The sequence below is a fragment of the Lampetra fluviatilis genome, chromosome 51, assembly GCF_964198595.1.
Source record: "Lampetra fluviatilis chromosome 51, kcLamFluv1.1, whole genome shotgun sequence".
NCBI classification, from domain to species: domain Eukaryota; kingdom Metazoa; phylum Chordata; class Hyperoartia; order Petromyzontiformes; family Petromyzontidae; genus Lampetra; species Lampetra fluviatilis.
This window is the reverse complement of record NC_136325.1, coordinates 2,194,400-2,216,506: the sequence shown is the minus strand read 5'-3', so window position 1 is coordinate 2,216,506 and position 22,107 is coordinate 2,194,400. Positions and strand designations below refer to the sequence as shown.

The 22,107-nt window shown below is 45.6% G+C and overlaps 1 protein-coding gene across 1 annotated transcript; it reads right to left on the bottom strand.

The window, feature by feature from the left end:
• Nucleotides 1–20,393: 20,393 nt before the first annotated feature.
• Nucleotides 20,394–21,377, bottom strand: LOC144948751 (putative olfactory receptor 7A2). Its single transcript, XM_078878399.1, has one exon. The coding sequence runs from the start codon at nt 21,375–21,377 to the stop codon at nt 20,394–20,396; it is 984 nt and encodes a 327-aa protein (XP_078734525.1).
• Between the last annotated feature and the right edge of the window lie 730 nt (nt 21,378–22,107).

Genomic DNA, 22,107 nt, shown 5'->3' with positions numbered 1-22,107 from the left:
AGATATGGAAAGTCAAGTATTGAAAATGCATTTCCAAAAGTTAAAATTTCTGACACGTTTGCTAGCATACAGTAAAGTCTCAGATTACGCGGTGGGGGTTAGGTTCTATGTATGTTAGCGCGAATTCGCATAAGTTGGGGTTCGTTTACACGAGTGTAGTAAAAAATTGTAAGAGTGGAAAGAAATGTATATAAATGTACGTAAATGTTTAATAATGTACAGTACTGTCCAGCAATGATTCACGAATCATCGGTAACATCCAGGTCAGATGGAACACATTATTTTTGACTCGTTTATTGCGCGGGCGATATAGTTACACGCCCTCAAATCCACGTGCGCTTGATGGTGGGGGTGATGTGACTCCTTGCTTCCCGCTCCGTGCGTGTAGCAATAGTCCGAGTCACAAGTGTCAGACTGCGTACTCCGAGACCGCACTGCATTTCAATAAACATTAAGAATATTTTTTAAGTAATCTGGTAAATTACACGTTAAATCAGGCGTCTTATTTTGGATGAAACTAAACATGCTTATTGTTTTAGAGACGTAATACGCACGGAATGTTATTACCACGCAAACGTACAAACGTTATTAAAACATGTTTTAGCTTAGGAGGCGTGAAAGAGTGCAGATTAAACAACCGCCCAAGCCCCCCTGTATAAACTCACCGTGGTGCCACTGGGTGTCCGCAGCAGAGAGCTCAGTGCGCCGCGCACGAACCCCCTGTTTTATACGTTTCGGGTATCACGTGTCCAATAACGCTCTCGTGGTTCTTTGGTCACGTGTCTCTCATTACGAACGCTCACATGGAGATATGTGTCTGGGCGACTGCAAATTACATGGGAATACTGTGCAATCAGTGAGGTGGAGCCCAGATAATTAGTATGATATTTCACATCAGTGGATTTTTTTAACACCACATTATGTATGATATATTAGGTGCACTTTCAACCGCTTTTGTCATTCCACCGCTGGATGAGGGTCTCCTCACACCTTGCAAGTCATGTGGAGTTATGTGACCGCATTGACCAACTGGTCAGCACGGGTTGCGGGAAGGCAGGGTGTTCAGGCGTTGGAGCAGAGGACTGTACAACCGTTTATTTTGCTGCACTATGCTATGCAGTCAACGTAGTCCCACATAAGCCTATATCATCTGATTTGTGTGCGGTGGTCACCCATACAAGCACAATCCAGGATCAACATTGCTTAGCTTCCAAGATGTGACCATCTTGGATGCGTTCTGGGTGATTTCGTCAAAGGCACATTGTGAGTGATTGAGGATTAAATAAGGTTTACAAAAGTCTCGCGAGCATACGGAATGAGTAGATCCATGAAGAATGACATCTACAAGAGTGGCTGTTAAATAAAATAAAAATGGATGATGGTGGTATATGAAAATGTTACAATGTGGAAAACCAACCCATTCAGTGGTACAGTACTTCACTTTTCATGAAAAATCGACCAAATGGGTAACATTTTGTGATAAACTTTATAAATCAAAACAGGATTTTTTTTAAATAACATTATTTTGTACAATTAAATAATTTACAGTCCTTTATAAATTCACTGCTGGATGAAAACGTCTTCATGCCGTCCCATTAATCCACGGTGGCTATATGGTAACTACCTCGCCTGGTATACAGGAGCCTGTATATTTGGAGTTTGCATGTTCTCCCTGTGGTTATGTGGATTTTTTTTCCCGGGTTCTATGTCCACATTTAACATGTACGTGCGTTTAGAGCATTTGGCTGCTCTACATTTCTAAAAAAATTAACCCGTAAAAAACAAAGATTTTCACTATAAATCCTTTATATGCGTGGCATCGGTTTTATTTTATTATTCATTTCTGTTTTTCTTGAGTAAGAGTTTCATTTTTATCACATTGTATTTTAAATTAAATATGACATTTTTTTTCCCTAAAAAGTGCAAAATTTTTAAAATGTTTTTCACGAAAATAAATTGTCACGCACAACGAGTCTGTGTGCAAATTGTCAGCTCGATTAGATCACGGGAAGTGGGTTAAAAAACGACCGAAAGATTTGCACGGTCGTAAGCGTTCAAGCAAGCAAGCAAGTGAACTTAATATAAAGGATTTAAAAAATTAACCCGTAAAAACAAAGTTTTTCACTATAAATCCTTTATATGCGTGGCGGCTAGAGTCCTCTCGTCCTCTGGCTTGAGATGGCTGCCACCTATGGGTCAGATGATTGCCTGCCACCATTAAGCAATTGGTAATTAAATATAAATTATTTTTTCCTAAAAAGTGTAAAAATTTTGAAAAAAATTTTCACGAAAATAAATTGTCACGCACAACGAGTCTGTGTGCAAAATGTCAGCTCGATTGGATCACGGGAAGTGTGTTAAAAAAACGACCGAAAGATTTGCACAGTCGTAAGCGCGCAAGCAAGCAAGCAAGTGAACTTAATATAAAGGATTTAAAAATTAACCCGTGAAAACAAAGTTTTTCACTATAAATCCTTTATATGCGTGGAGGCTAGAGTCCTCTCGTCCTCTGGCTTGAGATGGCTGCCACCTATGGGTCAGATGATTGCCTGCCACCATTAAGCAATTGGTAATTAAATATAATTTATTTTTTCCTAAAAAGTGTGAAATTTTGGGAAAAAAATTTCACGAAAATAAATTGTCACGCACAACGAGTCTATGTGCACAATGTCAGCTCGATTGGATCACGGTCATAAGCGCGCAAGCAAGTGAACTTAATATAAAGGATTTAAAAACAATTTTGAATAGCAATACTTTGTGATAGCCAGGTCGCTTCTGAAACATATCTATACAGTATTGCTCAGTGGCCTTACCTGGTAAAATAAAAATAGTAAAAAATTTAATATTTCGCCACACTGGTTAGAGTAGACTCAAATATCAGTCACCTAGAATGGGCCTGATCTTACCATATTTGACAAATCTAAGCAAAAGTGATCATCGATTGTGATGTACTGCGAATGTCATCTCCTCGTCCAATTCCTCTGCTAGATGTATCACCTGGTCAGTCTTCTGTCTCGTCTCCCTATGCCATAGGTACGATCATGAGCCTCCCAAGCGTCGCTAAGCACAGACTTGCACACTTTTAGGGTTTTTGCTTTCACAAATATATCCGTACGCCTCTCGGACACACTTCCAGTGCTTGGTCACGCACCAGCAAATCAGTCAACGTGCCGTAATCAGAATATTTATTTATTTCTACTGGAGGAATCTGATTAGCTATAAAGCTCTTTTTCACACTTAGTTTTTTTGGTAATGTCACGTAGGTAAAAATGAAATTAAAATTAATAAAAATAATAAAAAATCACGACGTTTCGGAGGCAACACAAGTCTCCGTCATCAGGTGGGACCGTCACAGCCAGATTTGCTGTATCAAGTGAGTTAGGGATTTTAAGATGTAAGTTCTTAAATACAAGTTAAGGGGGAGGAGAGGCGGGGAGCTTATCAGAATGTGGTAGCCAATGAATGGAACGTATCGGGAGGGGAGGGGAGGGGGCGGGGCTAAAAGAGACACAAAGTGCAAGAGGTGCACGTAGACGTGGACGTGTTTGTGCGCAAGTCCCTGTTGGTGCGCATGATAACGTATTGGAAGGGGGGGGGCTAAAAGAGAGCACGAGGTGCACATGTACGTGGACATGCCTGTGCACAAGCACCTGTTGGTGCACATGATAGAAGAGAACGAAAATGCCCATGTTGTTTATACCAGTGTTGGCTGACAATAAAGAGAGTACTGTTTAACGCTGGGGATGTTAACACTCGGTAAAGTAAAATTGTGCCTGTCAGATAAGATGGTCAACAAATGTGTAAATCTTTTTTGCATGGTTAATAACATCTTTCCAATGATTACTAAGTTTGTACCCATCATCACGGTTGAATTATGTCTGTTTGTATATCTGAATGGCTTCGTGTACAAACCTTTGATGGTAGCCAGAGGGTTTGCAGAGTACCTTGGTCTCGGAAAAAACAATATCATGAGAGCCCACCGCGTTGTAGCAATGATCGGCAACGGCGGAAGACTCAATCTGACTTGTGCTCGCGGACACGGTACATGATGTTTCGTTTCCCCAATGTAACAATCACCACAGCTGCAACTCAGTTTATAGACTCCAGGGTATTGCAAGTCAGGGATGACATCCTTCACAGATGGAATTAGATCACGGATTTTAAGTACTGTACTGAATCGGACTTGGATCTTATGTTTATTTAGAATTTTGGAGATCTTTTTGGTCACGCCTGCTATGTATGGCAACGTGATAGTTTTGATCGGAGTTTCAAGTGGCTGTTTCTGTATGGTGGGAGAAACAGTTTGGCGGATGGTGCGGTCAGAGTATCCGTTTCACAGATTTTCTGTCGGAGCGGGTTAGAATATTACAGCAAACAAATAGTACAAAAACATTAAAGTAGTGCAAAGTACAAGAAAGGTAAACAAATAATCCACACACACACAAATAAAACTAAACCAACCCCATCCTACCAGGCAAAGCCCACTGAGGCAGTGACTTCATTTTCAAAAGAGACCTGGCCTTTAATGATACCTCAACAAAGTGGCCCATCTGGATATTATAGCACCAAAAGTATCTCAATAATATTAACGCATGTTTCTGAACGTGGAGGGGAAAACCGGAGGACCTGGAGAAAAATCCACGTGACCACGAGAGACACGCAAACTCCAAATAATCAGGGGTCAGGGTCGGGATCGAACCCTCGACCTGCAATTTGATGTGCTGAATAAAACTGGGTGGTTTCCTCTCAATATGTATTTTCATGCAGGGCTTTTCAAGGGTAAATTATCCCAAGCCATTGTCCTCCCAATTCTTTCAACAAAAAGGTTGATCTGCTCACTTTTGATCTGGCCAATCCTCAAATCATTCAGCAATTCAATAAACGTGTCTCCTTGTTGGCGCGTGTTCTGAGTTAGCTCACAAAAAGGGTTACCTTAAGCTGTTTCATCCTCTGATCAATCATGCTGAGCATTTTGTACGGTACCATGGTTATTTAGTCAATGAACATTAACTCGATGTCCTTCCACTGTAATCTCAGGCTTTTGAGGTATTCGCCTGTGAACATTCGAGGGTTTACCAACTTGTCCTTTTGCACACGCGGCGTGCGATGGGGTGGACGACCATCACGATTTTTCCGACGCCGCGTCTCCCACCAAATTTCAAATTGGCGCCATTTCCCCAAAGGCTGCGCCGGAGCAGGGGGGCACCATTTTTTCTGCAACGCTGCTGGCGGTCGCCATTTTCCCTGCATCGCCGGAGTCGGGCGCCATTGTTTATGCGACGCCACAAGTCGCCGCCATGACACCGCACGTCGCCGCCAATGTCGCTGTGGGTTCGCTGCGAGCAGGGGTGGCGGGGGTTGCGGCGGCCATGGACGCGGATCGGGGAGCCACGTCCCCGTGGGTTGCCAAGGCTGCTGGGGCTCCGCGTTAAGGCGTGGTGGCTGCGGCTGGGCAGACACCGGCGGCTGCCACTATGGGTGAGTCTGGGCCAGGGGATGGGTTGGCTCACTTGCGGCTGCACCGGCTGCCCCCTGTCACGCCGTTCATCGTGAAGGGGACGACTGGCTGGATTTCCAGGCCCAGTTTGATGCGGCCTATCAGTCTGTGCGCTGGCCGGAGGAGGCGCTGCATGCACTGCCCATATGCTTGGATGCTAGCGCGTTGCAAGCGTTTTTGAGCATCCCACCGGAGGACAAGGCGATGCTGCAGTCGGCCTATCATCAGATGGCCGAGGTATTCGAGCCACCATCCGCGGTGCGCCTTAAGTTTACCATACGCCGGCGGGAGGAGGGGGAATCGCCTTTCGCTTTCCGCTGCTCCCTCCTGGCATTGGCTCGGGCTGCGTATCCCGACATGGAAGGAGGTGCGCTCGACTCCCTGGCCTTGGAGAGGCTTTAGCCCAGCGGAAAAGGATCATGTCCACTAGCCCTTGGGGGGCGGGAGTCTCCGCTTCTGCGTCGACTTCTGTAAGTTAAACAAGATTTTGGTGGCCGATGCATATCCATTGCCTCGCATGTGAAATAAACCACTGCAACGACGATCTGGACTTGTGTCTTCTTATTCATTTATTATTCTTTCAAAGATGGACAGCTCTGCTTTCTCTCTCTCCAACATGGCTGCATGGCTGCACTCCTCTTCCCGCGCGGTTCGGTGTTCGCTCGCGCCAACTCTCTCACAGCCTCTGTCGCGCGCCGCCGATAGGCGGCTCGCTGGGCGGAAGCCTCCGGCCCGCCACGTGGCTGCTGGCGTTCCGGAGGCGCACGACGTGGTCCTGCTGTCGGACTCCGCACACTGCTCCCGAGCTCTCTTCCGCTTCTCCTTATATCCCCTGGACTACGTCATCAAGCCCCGCCTACAGCCACGCCCCCTCACGATTTAAACCACAGAAATTCCATCTACTGCAACCATTGGTAAAGTATTTGAGCCACATTGTTAGCGCGTCAGGTGTGGCCACAGATCCGGAAAAGACTGCTTGTGTCCGGACGTGGCCGACTCCTACATCTGTCGCTGAGGTGCATAGTTTCGTGGGCTTTGCATCGTATTATCGCCGGTTCGTCCGCAATTTTGCGACCACTCTCTTGCCAAAGGTCAGAAATTTCGCTGGGGAAAGGAGGCTGCCGCTTTTGTGGCGCTTCGTGCGGCCTTGGCGGACGAGCCGCCCTTGGGGTACCCGGATTTATCTTGGCCATTCCTCCACGACACTGATGCCAGTGACACGGGCATTGGGGCTGTCCTGGCTCAGGTCGTCGACGGGGTGGAGCAGGTGGTGGCCTATGGTAGCTGCGTTTTGTCCCCCACTGAGCAGCGGTACTGTGTGACCAGGAGAGAGCTGCTGGCCATTGTTTTATTTTTCCAATTGTACAGGCCATATCTGTATGGTCACCGGTTCACCGTCCGGACCGACCATGCAGCTCTGCAATATTCCCTTCAAATTGACCAGCCCTCGGGTCAGCTGTCCCACTGGCTCGAGGTGCTCCAGGAGTACCCCTTCGACGTCATCCACAGGAAGGGTACTCTGCATGGGAATGCGGATGGCCTTTCCAGGCGGCCCCCGGAGGGCGAGTGCGCCTGTACCCTGGGTTCCAGCCGCTGTAAGGCCTGAGTGGACTCAGGCCTTACATCGGCCGAAGCGGCGCCCTCTCCGGGTGTGGCGTTGCCTGTGGATTTTGGCCTGGGACTCCCCCGGGAGGTATGGTCCCAGATGCAGATGGAGGATTCCTCTCTGCTGAGGCTGCGACGCCGTGTTGGGTCTAAGGCCCGGAGCTCGGCTCCGTCAGCTGCCCCGGTAATTGCCGTGCATAACGGCCTCCTCATGCGTTGGGATACTCAGTTGGAGCGATATTGTGTGGTGGTGCCCATTGGCTTGCGAGGTAAGTTGACCAGAGCCATTCACGAGAAACGTATACACCTCGGATACCACAAGACCTTGTTGACCCTTAAACGGGACTACTATTGGCCGGGCATGGAGGATGATGTGGCGCTGATTTTGAAGGGTTGCCACGACTGTGCGCGGAGGAAGGCCCAAGTTGGTCAGGATCGGGCCCCACTGCAGTCCATCCGGGTTTCTCGTGTGAATAAGCTCGTGGCGCTCGATATTTTGGGACCATTCACACATTGGCCTATGGTGGACCAATCGGCCACGTCCATCACGGAGGCGTTTGTACAGGGGTATGTTCTCGATAAGGGGGCACTAGAACAGCTCTTAACTGATCAAGGGCGGAATTTTTCTTCCCGTTTGCTCAAGGTGGTCTGTGACCTCCTTGGGACGAGGAAACTCCACACCTCACCCTACCATCCCCAGTCTGACGGGATAGTAGGGCGACGGCTATGTTGTGCCATCACGTGAGCACGTCCCAATCGGACTGGGACCTGTTCATCCCAGGGGTGTTGGCCGCGTACAGGTTAGCTCCACATGCCTCGATAGGATTATCACCCTTTTACCTGATGTATGGGAGCGAACCCGAGCCCCCGGTGCTCGTCCAACTGGACCTCGGTTCGGTTAATAAGGGTTCGTCCATTCCCATCCCGATGAAAGTCGCGCTCGATTGGCTGCGCAAGGCGCGGTCAGGAGCTTTTGGAAAATTCGGCCAGTCAGCAGGCGGCTGCCAAGCATTTGCCCAAACACCGGGCTGTTGGTCTACCATGCCAGTTGGCGTGGCTACACTTTCCTCAGGTGCCGGTGGGCACGTTCCCTAAATTACATCGGCCATGGCAGGGTCCTGTCGAGGTGGTGGAGGTCTGCCGGCCTCAGTGTGTCCGCATCCGGCTGGGCCATCGCCGCTGGACCAAGCACCCATCACGGCTCAAGCGGATGGCGCCGCCAGCCTTCCTTGACTCATCACTAATTCCGGGACGGCCGACGATGGATGTGTCCGACGGGCCGGGTCTCGGGGGTCGCGGGGATGTCACCATTGTCTTGCCCTCCTGTACAGTGAGGGAAAAAAGTATTTGATCCCCTGCTGATTTTGTACGTTTTCCCACTGACACAGAAATTATCAGTCTATAATTTTAATGGTAGGTTTATTTGAACAGTGAGAGACAGAATAACAACAACAAAATCCAGAAAAACGCATGTCAAAAATGTTATAAAATGGTTTGCATTTTAATGAGGAAAATAAGTATTTGATCCCTCTGCAAAACATGACTTAGTACTTGGTGGCAAACCCCTTGTTGGCAATCACAGAGGTCAGACGTTTCTTGTAGTTGGCCACCAGGTTTGCACACATCTCAGGAGGGATTTCGTCCCACTCCTCTTTGCAGATCTTCTCCAAGTCATAAAGGTTTCGAGGCTGACGTTTGGCAACTCGAACCTTGAGCTCCCTCCACAGATTTTCTATGGGATTAAGGTCTGGAGACTGGCTAGGCCACTCCAGGACCTTAATGTGCCTCTTCTTGAGCCACTCCTTTGTTGCCTTGGCCGTGTGTTTTAGGTCATTGTCATGCTGGAATACCCATCCACGACCCATTTTCAATGCCCTGGCTGAGGGAAGGAGGTTCTCACCCAAGATTTGACGGTACATGGCCCCGTCCATCGTCCCTTTGATGCGATGAAGTTGTCCTGTCCCCTTAGCAGAAAAACACCCCCAAATCATAAGGTTTCCACCTCCATGTTTGACGGTGGGGATGGTGTTCTTGGGGTCATAGGCAGCATTCCTCCTCCTCCAAACACGGCGAGTTGAGTTGATGCCAAAGAGCTCCATTTTGGTCTCATCTGACCGCAATACTTTCACCCAGTTGTCCTCTGAATCATTCAGATGTTCATTGGCAAACTTCAGATGGGCATGTATATGTGCTTTCTTGAGCAGGGTGACCTTGCGGGCGCTGCAGGATTTCAGTCCTTCACGGCGTAGTGTGTTACCAACTGTTTTCTTGGTGACTATGGTCCCAGCTGCCTTGAGATCATTGACAAGATCCTCCCGTGTAGTTCTGGGCTGATTCCTCACCGTTCTCATGATCATTGCAACTCCACGAGGTGAGATCTTGCATGGAGCCCCAGGCCGATGGAGATTGACAGTTCTTTTGTGTTTCTTCCATTTGCGAATAATCACACCAACTGTTGTCACCTTCTCACCAAGCTGCTTGGCAATGGTCTTGTAGCCCATTCCAGCCTTGTGTAGATCTACAATCTTGTCCCTGACATCGTTGGAGAGCTCTTTGGTCTTGGCCATGGTGGAGAGTTTGGAATCTGATTGATTGCTTCTCTGAACAGGTGTCTTAAAGAGTGTACTCCTAATCTCAGCTCGTTACCTATATAAAATACACCTGGGAGCCAGAAATATTTTTGATTGAGAGGGGGTCAAATACTTATTTCCCTCATTAAAATGCAAATCAATTTATAACATTTTTGACATGCGTTTTTCTGGATTTTTTTGTTGTTATTCTGTATCTCACTGTTCAAATAAACCTACCATTAAAATTATAGACTGATCATTTATTTGTCAGTGGGCAAACGTACAAAATCAACAGGGGATAAAATACTTTTTTCCCTCACCGCCATCTGCGGGCCTGCCAGAGGAGGTCCCCGTGGAGGCCCAGTCTTCTCTCGGAACACCGCCGGTTACAGAAGCAGACGCCACAGGGAGCAGTGGCCCTACGCCGGTGGTGCTTTGTCCTGGCCATTTGCCAGGAGGGCCGCCGCGGGATGGTGCATCGCCGGCTCCGGCGGCTGACGCCGCGCGTGGAAGCGGCCCGGCAGCGGGCACGCGCTCGTGGAGCGGGCGCGTACGCTGACGGACAGTGGAGCCAGCCTCTTCCATCCTACCATCGCCACCACTTGCAGGGCTGGGTGGTGTCTATGGCCAGACATTGTCTTGTACCGCCTGCCTTAATGTTGTGTTCGTATTTGTTCTAGCGGTCGGTCAAGCTTCTACGCTCAAGGGTTACTTGCGTTCGTTGTCATCGTGGCTCCCCGCCAGTGGGAGGGGGGGCCGGTCACGGAGTAGTTGCAGCCGGGTCGGCTGGGTTTTTTTCACGGGGGGGGGTGATGTTGAGTAGAGTGGTGACATCATGTCACACTCGCCACGAAAGGAAGTGACGTCAGCCAGACCTGCCGGTAGGGTGACGTCATGTCCCCCCAAGGGATATAGGCGCAAATGCGTGACGTGTTAGGGGTCTTGACTGGGAGCCATGATCGTGAGCGGTGGGGGAGTAGGGACCCAGGGTAAGGGGGAAATAGCGCCAGGCTAGGGGGCTACTTTACCCGGCTGGCCGAGTTGGCTGAAACCTCGGTCAGTGCTGAGGGAAGAGCCTGATAGCCTGGTAGGGCATAGGGAATTCCCAGTACCCTTTCCCCTGGGGAGATTAGCTTAGCCCACAGTTGTGTTAACCATTTCCTCAAGTTAGGCGTAAGCCCAAAATAAACAGTTCGGCGTAAGCCCATAATAAACAGTTGGCGTTAGCCCCTACACAACTTGCCTTCGCGTCGTTCTTCACACCTCACATGTAAAATAACATCCTCTCGCATATTGCAGTTTTGATCAATCTTTCTGGTGCATACCGAAATATTTGACTTGACCCTGTAGAACTCATACATGGAGAGAGCATAGCAGGGGTAATTGTTGTGCTGAAACCGATGGTTCCTGCCAAGTATTCGATTATGGAAATAGTTCAGTGGCATGATATTTACCAGACGATTTTCATTCAATCCATTTTGGCCATTTGTAAAGAGTTAGAACCAGGACAACTCTTCGGCCTTCAACTCATGTGCCTCATTCACAATGTTATCCGTAGTGTGATCTGGTTAAGGTTGCGTCACTTTGAGGAACTTATTGTAGCACTGCATCTTCTTTTGGCTCATGGCCATTGATTGGCAACACAACTGAAGTCCTAACAGGCAAAGTATCAACAGCTGATCCTGTTCTGGCAGCGCTCGTCTGTTCATTACGTCTACTGTAAATTATGGGGGTTCGAATTATGTAATTTTTTGGCTGGACAATGAAATCCAAAGTGTACACTGCATTCTTGCTTCCACCAACTGCTCCCTTGCAAATCTTTAATAGTTAATAGATGGTATCACACTTGAAGACAAAGCAGGTTGATTCACTGATGGTGCTCCCTTTGCTCCACAAGAATGGTAATCACAGAAATGAAATTTGTCACCATTCTGGAACACTACATAGCATTTGTAGATTGCTATCAAAATTCTAGCACAATGATGATTGAGCAGCTACTGAAAACCATTCAGCAACTTGAAGCCAATCTCAAGAATGTTCCGTTTGTCATCCAGATTTCCAAAAATTGATGGAGCATAATCATATTCTATTGAAAATGAGTTTTTGAACGTGATATAGTCTTGGTGGTTGACAAAGTTTTTCACGTTTTGAAAGCCGGACTCTGGATGTTGGTGTTGGACATAGCGAAGAGCATTCTAGTTGTTTTGTACAAATTGTCGCCTTCAATCAGCACTTGAGTGTAGACGTTAGTGCTCTAAAGCGATGGTGGAAGCTTGGTACCATGAAGCACAAATCAGTCGGGAACGATCATTGATCCTGAGCTAAACTTCGAGTTCAAGCGGTTCCTTCCGTTCCCTTCTCTCGTCGCACGATTGCGTTTTGGTGCAGATTGGTATCATGGTTAATGTTTTGCACATCTCTGGAGAGTGAGTTGTTGTTGATGAGCCAGTTCAGGGTGCTATTGACATGGTCTTTTGAAATCAAGAACTCCCTGGTGATGTTAAGGTTTTCCAGCTCTTCAGTGACAACAATTCTGGCCATTTCTGGAGATTGTGGCAGCATGTTAGTTAAACGCTCACTAACTTTTAAGATGTCTTGAGCAATGACCTGGCCTTTGAATCCATACTGCCCGTAAAATCCAACACGTTTTATTATTTTGAGGAACGGAATAATGCGGCATATGAGGCGTTGTTTAACTTGGGATAGAATGGCAATTTTTTTAGGAATTGCCCCTAGATACAGATTATTCCAATATGATTTAGCTGGAAGAAGCTGAATGTTGCTATTTAGATGGCGACTGCATTGATCACACAACAGACTTGGCTTTTGTGAAAGCTGCAATGGCAAGTAGTTGGGAATTTGTGCAGGATTCAGTCTTAAACAACTCACTTTGCTAGGATATCACTGTTTCTGACATACCTCGCAAACCTGGTCAGCAAACACATTTATACGTCGATCAAATGATGCAATATCCGCGGCTGCAATGAGTCTGTGCTGTTGTTGTGTTTCCAATGTTTGGACTATCAGATTCCGACTTGCTCGCTTTGTATGGCATGACACTGTGAATCATCTTCCAGACAGCGTCGATGCCCTTCAGGTCCTTCCTCCTTTGCATGCAATGATACTTGACGTTCTCTTTGTGAAGCAAATATTTGGACCCTTTTCTGGAGTTTCTTCTGCAATCCTCATTGCTTCACGTGCTCATATGGCTTCCAATCGGTTTTCCCGATGTTCGGGTGTTTCGGAAGCTTTTTTGGCATGGTAATCCGCAGCATGCTTTTCCAAATTTTTACCTTTTTGTGATGTTTCGGCTTTCTTTCTTTTTTGATAGTACTGCTTTTGTTTATCAAGCCTTCTCTGTCGCTGACTTGGCATTTCTTGCTTTTTACCCATCTTGATTCTAGAAAAAATGGCAATACTGATTTTAGGGCTTACCATATAAATATGATATAATTTGTGATTGTGAGCGTTGATGCCTACAGTAATCTGTTGATAACGAAATTAAATCCCTTGCGATTTGTTGATGGAAATACATTTTTCAACAATCTTTTGCATTTTCAAATCCGGCAGAATCTCTCGCGTTATTTTGCTTAAATTTGTCCTTAATCTTGACTTAAAGCTTTCGTGACTGCAGGAATTCATATTCTTTGGGTCTTTCGGTAAAGCCACGTAGATAGATAGAAAAATAATTCTTTAATATTAACTAAGCTATATGATTACAGCGGTGTAAACACTTTTGTGAGTGTAGTGCTGGTGCCAAAATTAAATTGCAATAAAAATGTTGACATGTTTTTACCTCTTGTGCTACTCGACAATTCGTAATTCCTTCGCTGTTGTAATTGAATCGAGGAATTCAATCAAACCTCGGATAAAGTATAGTTTTAGCTATGGTTAGCAACATAATTTAATGTTAAAGCAAGATTTATATCGTTTCAAATCGAATGAAATGTCTTTATTTTCTACTTCTGCAGAATTGCTCGCCTTATTTTGGATACATTTGTCCTTAATATTAATTCAGCAATATGATTTAGCTATTTAAACACTTATGAGAGTGTAATCCTCATGCTAAAATCAAATTAAAAATCAAATGTTCAAACATTTTTGCACATCTTGTGGTACCGACTTCACAAACTATAAATGCTTCCATATTTTAATGTAAGTGAGGAAATCCCTCAAACGTTGGATAAAGTAAAGTTTAAGCTATGTCTAGCAACAAAAATCACTGTTAAAGCAGCAATGAAATAGTCTCAAGTGGAATGAAATGTCTATGTGTTCCAAATTTTGCAATACTTCGAATACTGGCTATTTTGGACTGAGGCTAAATGGATAAAAAAAATTACGTGAATGTCTAATTGTTTAAAATGTAATTGTTGATGGCTATTTCAAAATGAAAAGAAATGCATAGGTTGGCAAAACTCGATTTTGGAAATTGTAATTATTTTAAGCAGCCAATTTGGTACGGGAGAGCACGGCAAGTTGTATAATGTGCTAAAATACGTGTTTTATATATGGTGAGACATTTTTCTTTTTTTACTTTCTAGTCCCATTGTCATGCACTTAATTAAGACTTGAATGTAAATTCTTGGCATTTGTATACAGTAAACTTATGTAATGTTGAAGTCCAGCAAAGAAATGGAAGTAGCATTCGTCTCCGTGTATGCATATGTAGTGAGTCCAACTGAGTTGCAGACGTTAACTTGGGAGCAACACTATTTATTGTACATCAACACGTAACATAACACGGACCCCACTCTGGTGTCGAATGCCCATCTAACCACGCTATGGCAGAACTAGACACGGTTCGCTATCCAGGTCCGGACCACAAGCTGGGTCCCGGACCGCGTGGCTAGAGGCTTCTTCTCCGCAACGTGGATCTTCCAACACCAACACGTGAAGAACCTCGAGTTACTCACGGAGCCCTCGTTATATGCTCCCGGGCTGGGGCTGGCTCCGCCCCTCGCCCCGCCCACCTTCCAGGCCTCTCGAGCTCCTTCTCGAAGGTTCCCGAGAGCTCCTTTGAACCACGTGACCGCCCCACGGCCCCCGTCCACCAGTGGCCCCCCTCCAGTATTGTCCGGTCACGTGATGTCATGTCAACCAAATCACGAATCTTCTTGGTTCTTTCGGTAAAGTCACGTAGAAGGGAAGTAATAAAATAATAAAAATAAAACATAATAAAATAATTCTCACGACGTTTCGGCCACAACGCAAGCAGCCGTCCTCAGGTGAAACCAGGTCTGTTGAGGCGACAGCGTCTCATTCAGACCAGGTCTGTCGAATCGACAGCGTCTCATTCAGACGCTGTCGCCTCGACAAACCTGGTTTCACCTGAGGACGGCTGCTTGCGTTGTGGCCGAAACGTCGTGAAAATTATTTTATTATGTTTTATTTTTATTATTTTATTACTTCCCTTCTACGTGACTTTACCGAAAGAACCAAGAAGATGAATCCCTGCAGTCACGAAAGCTTTAAATCGAAATTCAAATCACGAATGTTATGTACTGTGTTGAATCGTACCTGGATCTTGTGTTTGCTCATGATTTTGGAAATCTTTTTGCGAAGACGAAGGTACTCTGCAAACCCACTGGCTATCAACAAAGATTAATTCATGAAGCCATCTAGATATATAAACACAGACACCCATACGATGGTATCATAGGCCTTGAGCAGGTCAATAAAGCACATAGTCACTCACACGCACACATGTATCTACAGACACGCAAAGAAATGGACTTACACTGACTGACATGGAGCCACGCACACAAAGCGACTAGCACACACGCCCATGGACTGACAAACACAGACATATGGACTCACACACACAAACACATGGACTTACACACACACACACACATGGACTCACACATGCATAAACATGCACTTTAGATACACACACATGGAGTTACACACACATATATCGACGTACACACATACAGCGACTCACACACACAGATTGACGTAAACACACATGTACTTACACACACATATCGACTAAGACACAAACACATGGACTTACACACACATACATAAACTGACACACACATTTCCCAACACACACATAGACATATGGTCTGTGACACACAGACATGTACTTTTGATAGACACACATGGATTAACACACACATAGACACACAAACGCACATTGACTTACACACTCAGATGGAGCCATGCACACACATCGACTCACACACACGCATTGACTTACACACACACAAATCGAGTGAAACACACACGTATGGACTTACACACACATGTGGACTACCACACACACAGCGACTGATACGCACACAAATGGACTGACACACAAACACTTGTACGTACACACACACACGGGGCATTGTCCATTGGAAAAAGACAGACACGCACATGGACTTACACACAGACATAGACCCACACACATAAAAACCCATGGACTTACACGCACACAAACAAAAGATCCCCCACGTAGCCTGTGACAGACTGTCGGGGCAAGTGCTGTTAGCGAGCACCTATAAAGGCCGGAACGGCACACGAGGGGGTGGATGGCCAGCACCACGCCCGACCGCCTTTGTCTCCCCAGTGACGATGTTTACATACCGCACCAGGTACTTATTTGAGGCTGATTCGACCTAGGGGAGACCCAGGACCGGTTCAGATAATCGTCACTGGTGTTGGCCGTGAGCGGGAATCGAAGGTTCATAGCGCAGCGCGCTAACCGCTACACTACCGCTCCCCACACGCACACAAACACATATGGACTCACACATACAGACATGGACTTTAGGGACACACATGTAGTTTCTGCACACGAACATTATTATTGTAATATTAGGCAACTTATTAGTTTCAAAATAGTAAAGAATGAAGCAGAGTTGTTATGTGCACACAAACATTATCATTGTGATATTTGTAAACTTATTTGTTTAATAATAGTGAAGTATTGAATGACGGCAGGAAACTCCTTGACGGGTAACACACTTTTTATTAAATCTTGACTTGTCACTATACAACGAGTGGTCTCTATTCCTCAGACTACACACACTGCACTTGACTCGTGTAGCATCTATTCCTCCGGCTACACACACTTCACTTGACTCGTGTAGCATCTATTCCTCCGGCTACACACACTGCACTTGACTCGTGTAGCTTCTATCCCTCCGGCTACACACACTGCTCTTGACTCCGTAACGTCCGTGAAGCCTACAGGCCCACCCCGGCTTGGGCGTGGGCCACAACCTCCGAGTCCCACGAGCCGGCTCTCTCACGGACGTTCGGCTCCGGGTCCCAGGGTTCCGCCTCTTCCTCCATCTTCCGTCTTCGCTGGTACTCTTCTCTCCCCGTGCGCCTGTGCGCATCCCCTTATATAGTCCCCGCTCACGGGAGACGGAGTGTATGCGGACCTCGACGTGAGCATCGCTCCTTAGTTGACCAATCACGCCGCGCTGTTCCTACGATCCGTTTTCCCCAGCGCGTGTTACCACTACACAACCAATCACGCCGCGCTGCCACACGATCACTCCCTCTCAAGCGCGTCATCGGCACACAGCCAATCACCACCACACAACCCATGACCCCGCGCTGACCCCTGATCCCCCACCGTCAGCGCGCGTCACCAACACACACAGCCAATCACTACGCGCTGACACACGATCCCTACCCCAGCGCGTATCACCACTACAATAGTAAACAATAAACGTGAGTTCTTAGCGAAAGATACAATAAAATTGTACTTTACATTGGCGTGGTGACGCCTCGTCCCGTGCAGAGCCCGCGGCCTTGCCTAGATTGGCAAGCCGGAGGAGGTGAGACATTGGCAGGCTGCGGGCTGGGCCGCTACCCCTGCCCCCCCACCATCCCCCCGCCCTCGCCAGAATAATACTATGTAAGCGCTTTAATACTATTAAATTAATATAAGGACTTTATAGCAGTAACTGCACGCATTGGGGTGGGGGGTGGGAAGAGGACATGACACTGTGAAGAGAAATCGACAGCGTGATGTGTATATTTATTCCATGTTAAACGCGTAAAATAAAATGTCCCACGTGAGCTGGAGCGAACGCGCATCACTTGGCAGGGTCCGCCCCCCCCCCCCCCCAGGCAATTTTCGACAGTTGGTACGGTCGATGTTGCGCAATAAGTAAATAATTAAAGTAAGAATGCCATTAATTCGTTAATTAAACGACTTTAAAGTTTACGGACGTGAAAAAGGAATAGCCTATTCCCACCACGGGGCTTAGGGCGTGCCGGTTGGCAAATTATTTCGTTCTTAAACCCCATCATCTGAGAGCCAAATACCCCGCAAGCGCGAGCACGGAGACTTTTATATATAGAAAAAAGAAAAGAGAAAGATCAACATATATTTGATTTTATTATTTTTGAGATGACAAATATGGGGTCCGAATGTCGGTTTTGAATCAATTAGGTCAACCCAAGTATATGAAGCACTCAATTATGTTGTTTATGATATCAGTAATAGGTGAAGATAATGAAACTGGATTTTTGTTTGAGGAAAATACCATGATTTTCACTTTTTCAGGATTTAGGAGCAATTTTAATGTTGATAATAATTGATGTTGAATTAAATAAAAATCGTGTTGGAGATTTTGTTTGACTTCGTTAGGAGATTTACCTGATACTAGCATGAGCGTCATCAGCTCAGTCCAGTTTGTTAGATATTTTCCATGCGCACAATGATCCGTGAAAAAGTTGTTGAACTCGTGCTTGTTCAGCCCCTGCTGGACAAGATACCCACGAAATGCTGCCAGTTTGGGTTGCAAGAAGCAAAGCTGCATCTGCTCTGTCGCTCCGGCATCATTTCCCGAACATCCGAGTAGCGCGGTTGACTACATATGGTGCGAATGAAGTTCAAAATACATACCTCATGTAAAGCAGATCAATATTTCACCCACCTCCCCTCTGAGGTTTCAATGACCTCATCCCATTACCTCTTTCCATGTTGACTGCATATATTTTTGGGGGGTGCTCTTGAGTAACCTGGTTCTTCACAACAGCCACATGACTAATGGATGCCTGATGCAGGCCTGCTAAGCGTAAAATACAGGTTTTATCTGCATTTGTGTTTCAAAATACGTTGCAATTGCCATCGATCTGCAGCGCCTCGTATCTTCATTTCTAATGTACAACACACGTATAACCGGCTGAAGAAAATGTATTTCCAATGCTTCTCCCTGAGCATTTTTATTTTGTTTTTCAAAATCCAACAACAGTGAGACCGATTCGTTTCAAAGGCACTTTTAATATAATTGTTCAATCGTTATTTTACCAATACATGCAAGCATACGTAAGCGACATCAGACGTTTAAAATGGGGAGATTCTTTAACACCGAAATGATCAATTTAGGCTGATATAGGTGTATGGTGCTGCTTCTAGGTTACCTCGGCCTAAAATAATTACCCAACAGTGTGTCCAGATGAGCATGCAAAACATGGCAAACCCTAAAGTGACCATACTGATCCACGTCTATGATGTCTGCGACAAGTACATCACATTTTCTCAACATAGAAATTTGCAATTCATTCATATTTGTAGTACGAGTAACTCTCGATAACCTGTACCAGTAAAAACACGCCAAAGTCTAGGTGGTGTTCTCACCACTCGTCTACACAGCTAAACTATACCTGCATAGAATGTTAAAACAGCCGAATATTCATTGTTCAGTTTTATAAAAAAAATTTATGTCAGCAATTTTTTTAACGAATTTATTTGAAATCTGCAAATACAGTAATATATCTAAAAGCTTTACGATGTACGATGAAATCTTAAAAATTATCCGACAAATATTAATTGTATTTTTCCAATGAAAATTACAATTATAATCTTTGGTTCTTTCGGTAAAGTCACGTAGAAAATCAAATCAAACAATAATATAATACGATGTTTTGGTTGCAACACAAGCAACCGTCATCAGGTAAGAATGAATGATAAAACACAGACACGGAAACAACACAGGCAGACACATATGCAGAGAGAGACACACACACCAAGACAAACAGAAGGACAACGACTCTGTGCCGATGCTTTAAATAGAGAGAGGGGGGGATAGGCCGAGGCAGAGAGGGGACTGGGGAGGCGGACAAACGAGGGGACAAGGAGGGAGCAGTGTGGAATTCCAGACCACAGTGGCCGGTGGAGAGACAATGGTTTAGAGCAAGAAAATCGAAAGTTTGAGAAAGCAAATTTAGTAAAATTAAGAAGTGTAATGCAATGCAACACAGATGCTTGGTTGACACACAGTTAACGCATAGCCTGGTTGATTAACGTTTTCCCAAAGATTGCTAAATTAGAAGTAAAGTGTGAGTTGTGAGTAGACCCTCCCCGTAGCATGTGTGTCTGCCTATGTTGTTGGTGTGTTTGTGTATGTCTCTCTCTGCATGTTGTTTGCCTATGTTGTTTCCGTGTCTGTGTTTCCTTGGTGTGTCACGCTCTGTGTGTCTTTGTGTGTGTCTCTCTGCATGTGTATCTGCCTGTGTTGTTTCCGTGTCTGTGTTTTATCATTCATTCTTACCCGATGATGGTTGCTTGTATTGCAACCGAAACGTCGTATTCTATTATTATTTGATTTTATTTTCTACGTGACTTTACCGAAAGAAACCAAAAGTAATTCTTGCAGTCACGAAAGCTTAGACTCTAGTTACACTAATATCAGTTCTACCTAACATTCTAGCAAAGCCAGTTGTATGATTAACTGTTAGAGCTTATGGCTGGACTCTTAAAATTGGGTTTAACTTATGGACGAAACTTTCAAAACCCTTGGGAATAGTGTTCTTATAAGGAATATATGTTTACAAGACGTCATTATTCCTTTCCTTAGCTCTTTAGTTCGAAAAAAATATATCAATGCATTTGCCATGGGTATAGCAAGGATGCCGAACTGTAAAAAGCACCTTACGTTTCGGACTATGGGAGTTTTGAGATCTTCAATGTATCGAGCAATTAATGTGGAACCCAAGATAGAGATGAAAAATATCAAGAGCGCCAAGAAGTGTGTCAGCAAAGTGTTCAAACCATGCTTGGTAATCTCAGCTGATCGTTTAATTCGACACTCAATGAAAATCTTTAAGTAGCTGTAGCTAATAAAAATAACCGGTAAGAAAAACAAGAACACCGTTAGCGCCGTCCCATATGCATTGTTAACCTTGAGGTCTGATTCAGCCAATACAATGACGCCCAGGTGATCACAAAATATCCCCTGGATTTTCCGATTTCCATCGCTGAAGTTTATCGTCGTGACGAGCAGCGCGAGTGTCATGCAAGCCGGCGTGGCAATTACCCAAATCAGCACCAAGACTCCGAGCGTCTTCTTGGCTGTGACGATGGTGTGGTAGCGCAGCGGGTGACAGATGGCCACGTAACGGTCAAAAGCCATGAGCGATAGCGTCAGCGACTCAAAATTGGCGAACACGTGAACGTAAAACATCTGCACGAGGCAAGACTCGTACAGGATTTTGGTGTCGCCCGTCAGCAGGATTTGCAGCTGCTTGGGCACGGAGCTGGTGCAGCCGATGATGTCGACCAACGCCATGTTTCCCAGTAACAAGTACATGGGCTTGTGCAGCTCGGGGCACATGAGCACCGCCACAAAGACCAGCAGGTTAGCTACAACTGTAATCACATAGAGCAGCAGGCAGAGGCCAAAGATGACCATCTGCACGGAGTACGAGGCTTCGAACGTGGAGAGGTAGAATGCCGAACTGCCGTTCTCCATTGCCGACGTCGAACGGCAACTGGTGATATAATTATATTCACATACAAATATTTATATTACAAAGCGCAGATGGCAGGGATGTTTAAAATAAAACCTACGGTTTTTTTTTACAATACTTTCAAGTTGCGTATGTTGGGGTAAAGTGTGGATACGCCTGCTTGGTTAGTTTGGAAGAGTAGGCCAAATGCCCTCTGGAGTTAAAAAACAACACGGTATATTAGCCTTCTTCACGTTATGAATGCAAATTGGAATTAAAACGATTAAATAAAGTGGGGGACGAGAGCAAGCAAAGGTTTGGATTGCTCACGGAAAAATAAAAAAAATTACTGAAACGCAACGTAGCAACACATGGATGAGAAACAAAGCAAGGAGGGGTTTGCTCGGTATCACAGCGAGATAGAGGAACGCTTGGACTGAATAACCAACGCAGGTTAGAGACGTCATGTCCACTGCAAAGATGGATTGATGAAAATTGGCTTAGGTGCAAGAGATAAATTAATTTCGACATCGGACTGTTAGATTTGAAAACGGCTTGCAAAGTCGTTCATTCAGCAGTGCATGGATCATTCCTAATGATGATGATTATGCCGAGTAAGGGTGTGTGTACCTTAATTGTATTTAAGTCAATTCACTCACCGTCAGCATTTTGATATGTAGCCAATTGATATGTAGCCAATCCAAATGGTTTTTATTCCACTTGCTAAGGCTTCACGGCGGTGAATTTCACAAA

Excerpts from the sequence above, each read along its gene's own strand:
- LOC144948751 (XM_078878399.1), bottom strand. The coding sequence starts at position 21,377 with ATGGAGAACGGCAGTTCGGCATTCTACCTCTCCACGTTCGAAGCCTCG.